Source organism: Apteryx rowi, unplaced genomic scaffold (genome assembly GCF_003343035.1).
Source record: "Apteryx rowi isolate R43461 unplaced genomic scaffold, aptRow1 scaffold_29, whole genome shotgun sequence".
Taxonomy (NCBI): Eukaryota; Metazoa; Chordata; class Aves; order Apterygiformes; family Apterygidae; genus Apteryx; species Apteryx rowi.
In genome coordinates this window covers 2,785,205-2,796,795 of record NW_020449307.1, presented here as the reverse complement: position 1 = coordinate 2,796,795, position 11,591 = coordinate 2,785,205, and the positions used below count along the sequence as shown (strand labels likewise).

Sequence of the window (11,591 nt, the reverse complement as noted above, 5' to 3'; positions counted from 1 at the left end):
TTTTTTTTTTTTTTTTTTTTTTTTTTTTACTTTTTGATAAAATACACGGTCAATTAATGTGTCTAATTTTATCATTCTCCATAATATGGTAAACCCATTGGTCTAATGTAAAAGATAGATGAGACCAACAAAAACCCACCTTTCTAGAGTGCTGAAAACACTGTACAAACATATGTAAGTAATTTTTTCTTTGCAGATGCTGAGTTATTTTCATAAACAAAGTAAAGTTCGTCAAGGAGTTGAAGAAATGCTGTATAGGTTGTATCAACCTATCCTTTGGAGAGCACTGAAGGTAATTATCCTTTTCAGAATGTAGGGCTATCTTTCTTCAGTGACCAAACTTTGGGTTCCCCTCCTCAGGTTCTGTTTTAATTGCTTTTAAAACAAAATGGCTGTGGGAAAAAATTCAGTGTGTTTATGATCTTGAGTGTATCAAAGTAACCTTTGCAAGTTTATACTAAGTAATTTCTTTTAATATGATTTGCTTATATAATTCAGTTTTGTTTATAGGTTTCTGTACTGTTCTCATTTCTACAGGGAGTTCTTTCTAGGATTGCAGTTGGCTGTGGGGCTAACACTGCTTTTGTTCTTCTCATCTTCTTTTCAGTCTGGGAATGTTGTGTAATATTTTATTCTGTTTTCCAAGTTTTTTTTTGATGCACAAATGATCAATGCTTCATTGATCAAGGCCAGAAATGTTCACAGGATTATTTGGTCTGACCTTTTTTTTAATACCATCCTTAGAATGTAACTAAATTATTTGTGCTAGAGCATTACTTGTAGATAATCATTTATTCTACTCTGATTGTCTGTATGAACTGTATACTGTCGATGTGCACTTACTCAAGCATTCAGAATGAAATTTCTGTCTTCTAGTACTTTTAGGGTAAGTGTATTATGTCTTCCTGAGGATTGCATGCATAGACTAGAGTGTATCTGATGTCATTTACTTATTCAGATACACTTTACTAAAGTTGAACCAAGTTTCATTCTTTGTCAACAAGTTTATTTTGTCTGAGGTTATGAACTTCCTTCAGTGAGAGCATATGTGCACCGTTTGCCACCGGGATAAGCAACTGTACATGTCAGATTCATTCTAATAAGCTGTTGTGTTATCATCATGGAAGATGAGTAGGGTTTTTTTTATAACAGGTCTAAGATTCCATCCACTGGATTTTGTTAAATCTTTGTTATATTAAGCAGGCCTTTGCTATCAAATTTTATATGTTTGAAGACGAACTAAAGTCATCCTGTAACCTTTGCTTTAAGCTAAACGGAAGACCTTTTTGCTGTATAGTATGGTTGTTTTAGGTCCTTTCCTCATTGTCTTGATAATTCCAAATCCCTAACTTTTCAGCATCCTTCTTGATATTGTCTTGCTTTTCTGTGGATTGTACGTAGTAGTCTTAAATTCTTTGCTCCAAGATATTTTGCTTCTCCAGATTGAACTAAAGTGTCCTACCTGGTTTACATTGTCACTGTTTACACATCTGAAGAATACAATCATTACTGATGGATTTTGCAGATGTTTTCTTCTAGTTCACTGACCTAGAAGAAAAATTTCAAACTAAGCAATGTTTTCTAAACTTTACTCTTTCCTACCTTGCCTTTTGTATTTAAAGGTACTCTTAGTAAACCTCATTGAGTGTTTGATATACTTCTAAAAGAGCTGTAACAACTGCAAAAATTTGCCTTGAGGTGCTGATATCCTTATTATGCTTCAGATTGTTTTCTTTTGCGCGATCACTTTTTGTATCTTGCCTTAAACTGTAAGATGCCTAGACAATGTTTTTTTTTTTCTTTCCCCCTCTCCCTTGCTCACTGAGTTTGTCTTCATGAGTGCTGCTGTGCCAGTCGGACTCACACACATATGTCCTTTTTAGTTTCTTAAAATTATTTTAAAGCAATTTTTGTTTGTACCGTTATAAACTGTCCATGCTGTGTAGAATGTTTTGCTTGCTATTGATGTGCTGACCTTGCAGTGTCCTATTCTTCAGCTAAATACAAATGAAAACATTCCACTTGTGTCCAGCCATTAGCGTGTTTGTTTAAATATATCTTTTCTTTGACAAGGGGTATTATGCAAAATACTTGTGTCCTCACTTGCAGTATGCTAGGCATAAGGATTATTTTCTATAAAGCAACCATTTTACCAAATTCCTTCATCTACTCTAATCCAATTGTGTAAATCAAGGCTGACAGCAAACCACTTTGGTCTCCCCTTAATATTTGTATAAAATGTATTTGTCAATATTTGTTTCTTTATTCCCAGAAAATCACATTTTTTTGGAAGGATCTGTATCAAGCTTTAAGCTTGCACCAGCTTTGGGGGGACATTTCTAAATAAAGGGTAAAACAATTTGTTACAGCCAACTTAAGTACTGTGTCTAACATTTACTGCAGCTTTGTTTACTGACTGATCTTGTAGCATTTTTTTTCTAGCCATGAGAGAGTTATTTAATTTTAAACAACATAGTAGTTATTAACTTTATGTGTTACAGTAAGGAGTTGAGAGAGAGTTGTTTTGAACTGAACCCTATGACAGAAGTGGGAAGACGGATAGGCTTGTCTCTAGACCAGTATCTTGTTTGGCACAGAGATTAGCTGAGACAAAGTTCTTACATTAAGCATTGGATCCCACACCTTATAGCAAGGCTCCTTCTGGGTAAAACTAGCATTCTCAGTGCAAAACATTAATAGCTACAAAGCATGGCTTTCTTTTTATTTCTACATTTCTGTCTTTTAAAAAAAAGAGATTTTTAAATTGATTTTAGGTACCATGGGAAAATTTGTCTGTCTTTAAGAAAGATTTCAGAGTGGTTAGCAAAACATGGCATTCTATTCTTATGAGACTGAATGTCCGTAAAAGAGGCTAGTAGTTCACTTTCCAATACCCCAAATCAAAGTACTTCAGAAGAACCTTCTGTCAAACCTTCGTAAAGCTGCGTAGATTTGTTTGGAGATGTGTAATGAAAAGTTTGGGCTGGAGAAAAAGGTTAATTGTTGATTTGCAGCAAGACACTGGGAGAAAATCCAGATTCCAGAAGTGGTTCATATTTGTAACAACTGCTATTCATAACTTTCACATTACTAATGGTTCCAGAGGCCCATCTGAATTTTAGGAGTTTTTTTCACCTTGACAGCTTCTGTCTAGGGAGTTAAGCACTTTAAGCTTTGAAGTTAAGAGGCATATTCAGTAAGTCATGGAAAATTTTTTTAAATATAGCAAAATAGCCCAATTCTTGTGAACATAGATTTCAGAACGGTACAGAGAGGGTTGTAAAAAATTGAATGTAGCAATTATATGAATCATGTAATGATTCAGTGCAAGGGAAATTTTACATTCCTAATGATTCAGTAAAATATTTGTGATCCTTGAAAAGAAACATGTGACTGAATCAAAACTTAGCAGTTTATTTTTGGATATACCACTAACTTGCTGTGTGACTTTTGTATAGATATTTAATTTTCCTTTTTCATATATTGCTGCTGAACTATTTGCCTTTTTAAGAAGATGATTTCTGTGATTCAATCTCAAGTACTTCAAGATACAGAACTACTATGGGAAGCTTATAGTTGTCCCTGCTGGTATGGAATCCTCTCCTACACTTGAAATCTCAGTTTAATTTTAGATAACCAGTTTGCTCCGAACTTAGCTAGTGTACAAACCCTCAACTCAATACAGTGAAGAACAAATCTTGTTCTAGAAGACTGGCTACATAACAGAAGGGGAAAACATAGAAGGGCTTCTTTACCCTTCCATTTTGCAAAAATGGGAAAATACTTCAGTTGTAAGAATAAAGAAATTCTATAATTGTCTGTTTTGAAACTACCTACCTTATAATATCTCTGAAATCTTTAAACTGAGAATACTTATTTGTAATGCACAGTTCTCTGCTTCTTCATAAACTGCTCATTTTGCAAGTACTTTATATTGTGTAAGCTTTGTGACTTTTACTTACAAATATTTTATAAGCTTTTATGTAACTTTATAAGCCTTTACAATATGAGCCCTTATATAACTTCTTTAGCTTTAGTCATATCTTTATTATGGAAAGTACATCTCATGTACAAGCACAGCAGAGACAGTTGATTCAGTGATTGGTTTTTAATATAAGAAGCTATATAAATATGAAATATGATTATTTATTGTGAGATAAGTAGTGATTAAGCTATTTCTAATCAAGCTCAAAAAATCAAGAAGCACTCTTTCAAGAATTAAAGCTGTTGAAAAAGATGATGTCATTAAAGATCTTTATTTTTCTGCAAAAAAGTTATTTTAGTATTTTAGTGAATTTGAAGCGAATTTCAGGACTGTAAGGCCTGATGGAACTTAAAAGAAAGCTCTGAAAATGAACTGAACAAAAGAATTAAAATATTTGTATAAAAAAGTTCTGAAAATTCTTCAAGATAGTACAAGCATAAAGCTAAAGAATCATTAGCCATTTAAACAGCTGAAGGCTCCTCTTCTGTGCACAAGTTAGTGTGGAATAAAATAGAATGTGAATCAAGAGTCCTAAGGGAATTTGGCTCTAACTATGTGAGGACACTCACTCTGTAATAAAAGCCTGAATATGCAAAGACATTTGGGATAAATTCCAATTAATTAAAGGTAGGAATTTAAAATGTGGGTACATGATTCAGAATTAAAACAAGCTTAAGGGAATTCAGTGTAATGCACTTATAAGGTTTATCAAAATTAGCTTTCTGGAATGGCCCTGGTAGACAAGGTCTAGGTTATTGGACAGAAACAAACTTTAAAAGAATTAATTTTCACAGAAAATACTAGTGCAGAAGAGCTATTTCACTCTGTATTCACATATTAGCTTGTTCTGCATTAATTTCTCAATATAGACAAGCTCCAAGTTAAAAGATTTTCTTCATTTTTATAGGATTTAATTAAGATTTGTAACCTTCTCACTTTTAACTGTTTACATTATCCATGATAGATCAAGTAGAATTCACAAATCTTTAACTAATGAATTTATAGATGGAGTTTGCTTGCCTGTGTAATATTAAATTTAGAATTGCTATTATATTTGTTGGATGGAAAAATTGTGATATATTTTTCATTCAACCCAGAGATGTTACCCCTATGCGAGGATCCAGGCCGGAAGGAACATACAAAACAAATTGTAACTGAAGTAATTGTTGCTCATTTGTTTTGTGTTTTTATGTGCCATTTGTTTCTTTAGTTCTAAATATTCCTGGTTATCAATGTGATTTTTCTTTTCTCTGAGTTTGATCTGAACGACTCCTATGACGTGGGAAGAAGAAAAGTGAATGATTAGAATAATCGGGAAGTTCTCTGAACTGTCTTTTACCTTGTCACTAAGATTAAACCCACATTTGCTTGCTTTATTTAGACTACATATATATGTACTTTTTTTACTTGGACCCAAAATCTGAATAGAATTTTTTTCTACCCTCTTCCTTTCAGGAGAAGTGAGCACAGGCTGACAGTCTTCCATAAATATAGGGTAGTCGTAGGGTTAGATTTCAGGTTTCTCCCTGAGATAGCTTAAGTTTCTTTTTTTTTTCTTTTTTTTTCCCCCTTTCATTTCTTTGCCTGCTGTCTGTTTTCTATCCCTTATTGTGTTTACAGGGCCAATTACCTTTCACTGATTGAGTGTTTAAATACACGTTTTTAATTATTATTATTTTTCTTACATTTGGGACTCCACAGCCAGGAAAAGGGATAGTGTAATACATTGAAAACTGTTACAAACGGTCAAATGTCTGGGGGTTATGAGACTTACTTTAGATATTTGAGCTGCCTAGAGCTCAGAAAACAGTCCTATTGCTCATGTGCATAGATGCAGAACTGAATATGTTTATGTTGGATAAGTTGTTTTCCAGGCTTGCTGGTACTTAGTTTCTAAATACTGTTTTCTTGAAGAAATAGGCTTGAGTTTTTTCAAATAAATTGCTTGTCTATATATAAACTTATCAGTGAAAGCTTTGCTTGAATTCAAAATTCCTGTACTCTGAAGGGGAGCTTTAATGATTAATGCCAAAGTATGTATGTCTGGTGGCCAACTGCTTTTAACTTACTCAGAGTTATAGAAGGCAAAAGTCCTCTGATTGTGACTCTTCAGGATCTTTGAAATCAGTGTGCTTTGAGAGCTGATTTTACTAACCTGCATTTTACTGAATGGGCGGAAATTTAAGGTGCAAAAAAATCATTTACTGTAACTTCTCCATACTTTTAAAAACTTTATTYATCAAACTTATTAGAAATATTACCTTGCCAAAAGTGTTTGGAGAGCATTATTTGCCCAGATATACCTTTTGATAATAAAAGTCTGTACTTACTGAAAACAGTATTTTTCCCTCCATTATGACAGGCCAGAAATTCAGAAGTTCGATCAAATGCAGCATTTTTGTTTGTTGATGCTTTTCCTGTTCGTGATCCCAATTTTAACGCTGAAGAGATGGACAACGAAATTCAGAAACAGTTTGAAGAACTTTTCGTAAGTTTTAATGAGCGTGTTAAAAATGAACCTTTTAGCAAAGCTAAGTCAAAAATAAGCTGTTGCTGCAGTTAAAGAAGTTGTGGAGTTTAAGGGTAGTATACATAGGGAAATACAGACATGGGATACAGAAAATACAAAAGGAGACAACTATTTTAGATTTCTTTAGTACTGGAAACTGACACCAGATGACATTGCACCATTTTCACCTCAGAAAAGGAAATGTTTGGGACTGTTATTTATTAAGGTGTGAATGAAGGACTCTTCTGAAAGGCTAGATGTCATGAGTTATGGATCTTGATCCTTATTTACCTAGGGTTGGTGAAGAGAGTTTTACATTTAATCTATAAGCATTCAATGCAAGTTTAGTGCTCTATTACTACATGTTTCTGAAGTGAAGTGTAATGGAAGTAAGAGTCTAAATCTTTACCAGTCTAGATGGGTGAAAATGGGCATGATATTTTCTTAAGAAAATTTTGGGGAGATCCTCAGTATGGTCTTTATAACTATAAACATCAGATAAATAAATTTCAAATTTTTTATATTATTGCATATAAACAGTGGCCAGTGCAAATTCACATGTAAATAGAAGTCTAAATATTCYTTATAAACTCATGGATGCAAGACTTAGTGTAAGGTGATCATTTAAAAAAAACAACAACAAAAAAACTATTTTAAAAGTCCAAATTTCAAAAATACAAAAAATCTTGGACAATATTTTGTTTTAAATTTTGGGTTGCTCTGTAATAAAATACCTTGGGGAAATATTAGAATTACACTTCTTTCATAATATGACAATTTGCATAATGCTTAAAAGGTAATGGAACGCTATTTGTTCATGATAGTTTATTGTTAAATAGTGGTGGAGTCACAATAATGCCTATACTCACATTGTTCTTCTCTTGTTYGTTTTAGAACCTCTTAGAAGATCCTCATCCAGTTGTCCGCTCTACAGGGATACTTGGAGTTAGTCAGATAACATCCAAATACTGGGAGATGATTCCCCCAACAATTCTTGCTGATCTTTTAAAAAAACTAATTGGAGAACTGGCATATGATATAACATCTGCCGATGTTCGCTGCTCTGTTTTTAAAGTAAATCTTTTTTCTAAATTTAAAATCATTGTTGTCACTTCTTGCATTTTACTTGAAGCACAGGTTTCTAGTATAGACTACCTTAAATCAAGGAAATGACTTAATCTGCAAAATTGTTTATGCAATAAAGTTCCTATATATATACATATATATACTATACATATATATGATCAAATGCCCTTTACAATGGCAACTGTTCTGCTTTGTGATTTCCAGCCACTTTGCATTTCTATTCCCATACTTGTTTGCTGATAAATTTAAATTGATGATAATTTAATTTTCTTAGCCATTAGAAGCTATGCTTAGATTTGAAAATGTGTGCAGATAGGTCCCAGTATTTTTCTATGTCACTAATTTTAACCTATGCCTAGACATGCAAATTTACATCAAGATTTTGTACCCCACTGTATGTTTCTGAGGTTTGAATGAACACACTTGCAGACCGTGTCTCTGGAAAAGCCATTCTCCAGGGCTTTGTTCATGTTAGGATTATTTCGTCTACGACTTTCTAGCCTCAGGTAAATAAATAGTGTCTTAGACAGAAAAGTGAACTCCCCAAGCTGTGTCTTCCTATATAACTTCTGTGTATGTGTCAGTTCAGCCTTAAGTTGATGCTGTCCTCACCTTACTCCTCACTTGCTCCACTACAGCTGTTTGAGGGTCTATGCTGGATAAGCAGACAGAGCTGGGTTAAAAGTAACTTGGCAAAAAAAGACTGATTTTTCATTTGAAATAAGCGGGGTTTAGGGAGCTGGTATTGCTGCCACAAAACCTACTTGATGCTGTGCCCTCAGATAGGAGGCAAGACCGCTGCCTCAGTGTAGCACTGAAGCGGCTTCATCCCAAAGGGACACAGTTCACTGGAAATTTTGAGTCACATTAGCACTTTTACTAAAGAATACTTACAGTAAAAATATGCAAGCAATGTCTGCCCCTACTTAATTTAACCCTAGAAAAATATCATGGTCCAGTTCAACAATTTTAGCTACATCTTTTTGTAAATTACTCTTTGATATTTTTATTTAGCATTTCTTTTTCTTGCAGTGTCTACCAATAATTTTGGACAACAAACTAAGTCACCCATTACTGGAACAACTCCTGCCAGCAGCTAAACACAGTCTCCATGACAATTCCGAGAAAGTGCGAGTGGCTTTTGTTGATATGCTGCTGAAAATTAAGGCTACCAAGGCTGCTAAGGTAGGATAAATGACACTTGATAGGTAACAAGTAGGAGATTAAAACCAAGGTATTTATTTTAAAAATATATCTGACTACTGCAGTAATCCTAAAAGGAAAAAATACATATGCACATTTCACCTTTGATCACAGGATCTCCAAGACATTAAGTTGAGACTAGACCTTCCCTCAGCGCCTTCTAAATTCCCCAAAATATGCTTGTAAGAAAAGATAAGTGGGAAGCCATTTAAAATTTGAGGTTTTCAGTTTCTTGCATACTAGTTCAGGATAATGATTTCAATAATGCAGCAGCAGGTTTCATACTTCCATATTACGTACCTGAATACATTGATAGGCGTGTCCATGGAAAATGTGAAATGGAGACAAACCCTACAAGAACGAKGTATTATCTTTCATATTGTCAGCAGTAAAAGTCTCCAGTAATGTCCTAGTAATGTTTGCAGTTATCCTGAGATTAAAGATGTACACCTGTACCTTTGATTAGACAGTTGGTTCATTGGTTGATATGGTCACTGAAGGCTCAAGTTTTCAATGGTTAAAACAACACAGCAAATACTCCAGTCCTTTCATTTCAAGGTGAGTTAAGACAAATCTGCTCTTGCCCTGACATCAGTTTCAGTATTCATTGGAACATATCTAAATTCTCTGTCTTTCAGTCAGAAGAGATAGTATTGTCTTAAGGGCTGAGCAGATCACTGTAGCATGACCTGCTTACATGATGAAGACATGCCTTTTCTGGTTATGTTGTTCAATTTATAGTCTGCATAAGAATATTTTATGAGCATTAGATGTGGACTATATGCTTTTTGATATTTCCTATTCCCTGCATGATCTGACTGTTCTCATTTTGATAGTCATTTCCTCAGTGTTGACAGGAGGTTACAGGAGAATGTCATTTAATCTTGGCTCTGTCTCAAATGATAGTAAAGGTTGCTTCACTGTTTGGACTAAGAACTCACTTCAACAACCTCACAACACAGGATCTTTAGTCTCGTACCAGGAAGCTTTATCAACACACTGATGCTCAGAGGCTTTGTGTACGAAGCTTATTTTCCACATTCAGAAAACAGTCTCTGGAAGTATGCTGTCATCTGATAAAACCACCACTGCTTTTCACTAACATCAAGGAGATATAAGGTTGGCTCTGACCTGTAGGAAAGCAGTTAATTCTAGGAAGCTGATCCATCTAGAATCAAATCCATGTGTAAAGATCTACTTTCTGAGTTTGCTGAATATTTGAGCAAATGGTCTTGACCACTTCACCATGAAGGACTCAGCTGGAGATCCAGGGTGAAGTTCTCTAGTTAATCTTCCACAACTTAATACAAAATGTTGGATGTTTTCCAGGCAGCTCTTTTTTTCCCAGGGTCCCTGTGAGAGACAGTCCTGCTGCCATGATTGGGGAACCTTGAATTATCCCTTTCTGTTTTCTTTCCTCTAAGGTTCTTGATGGCATAAGGCAATGCACCTCCCTAATGATCCTCCTTGACCTAGTATGGCTGAAGCCATACTCATTTTGGGACCTCCTCGGTTTCTTCTGGAAGAACCCTCTGATGTTCCTCTTCCAGAACTTTTCTGTCAAGATTCAAGGAAGTCCTATTAGCCTAACATAAGTGTGTTTCAGCTCATAGCATTCATTTCAGATGCCTCTTCATCTTTACAGAGAGCTTGTTAGGCACCAGTTTGAAAGAATGGTAAAAGTACGTAAATTTACTTGCCAGAATAGACCAAACCTAGAATATTTCTTACACCTTAATGAAAATCTCTCCACTAGCTGTCTTTGGGTTTATTTGGTGTTTGTTTCCATGGAACACCTGTGAAATGACAGGCATCTTTCTGGTTTTTGCCTGCTCTTCTACTGTCAGGTTTCTAATAGGTCTGGTAAAGATCTTTCCTTCTCTTAGGAATCCTATTTAGATAGAGCAAATTCTCAATTTATAGTAATCATACCTTTTTATGAAGATGATGTTTTTAAGACAATTTGGGGAGAAAGGAAAAAAAATACAAAAATAAATTATTCTTTTCTTAAAATAAAACATTTAGTACAATAGTAACCCAGAGGAAGGGTCCAGAATTATAGATAAGTGGTACTCCTCTGAAAGAAAGCTTTTTTTCTGAAGTTTCAACTTTAGAAGGTTCTAAAGCCAGGTGTTCCTCTATTGGTAAAACTTTAGTGGAATGGCAGAAATAGCACTGTGACACTGAACCTTCTACTCATATTCTAGATTGTGCCTGTGTATAGATTGTGCCTGTGAATTAATTGATACATCTCCATGTATCATTTGATAACTGTTATTCTGGAAGTGTGGGACTTTGAAGTCTTATCATGATTTCTATTACATTGTTCCTGTATTGCTATTTATTTAGAAAAATACTCCTCAAACATCTTTCCTTAATAATATGATTACATGTCACTTTTATAATTTTCTTATGTCTTTTTAATATCCATTTCAGCATTAGTCTGTAACTTCACAGGCACCCTGCAATTCTTCTTGTACTGAGGTTTAACTCTTCACCATTTGTGATTATAATAGCAAAAAGTTACTGCAGTTTGCTGATACAGATATGGTTTAACGGACCAGCATCTACAGTCATGAGTTGATCTGTTAGTATTATTACCTGTATATATAGTAAAATACAAACAAGCTCAAGGCTATAGAAATGCTTATGCTTTTCTGGTAGATATATTTGTTGAGAATTAATTTTGATGTGGGAAGCACTTTTAAAACACTGTTAATAACTGTGATCTTCCCCCCCCCCCTTTTTTCTTCTTTTCTCCCCCCTCTTTCTTTTCTTCTCCCCCCCTTTTTTCTTCTTTTCTCCCCC

The 11,591-nt window shown here is 34.5% G+C and overlaps 1 protein-coding gene across 3 annotated transcripts in view; it reads left to right on the top strand.

Annotated features, from left to right (window-relative positions):
- NCAPG2 (non-SMC condensin II complex subunit G2) overlaps positions 1–11,591 on the top strand; it is a 52,012-nt gene that overhangs the window by 17,207 nt on the left and 23,214 nt on the right. For all 3 annotated transcript variants that reach the window (XM_026069297.1, XM_026069299.1, XM_026069300.1), the window contains 4 exons: positions 197–292; positions 6,348–6,473; positions 7,389–7,568; positions 8,613–8,765. In XM_026069297.1, coding sequence (XP_025925082.1) covers positions 197–292; positions 6,348–6,473; positions 7,389–7,568; positions 8,613–8,765 — 555 coding nt within the window. The remainder of the gene's footprint in view (positions 1–196; positions 293–6,347; positions 6,474–7,388; positions 7,569–8,612; positions 8,766–11,591) is intronic.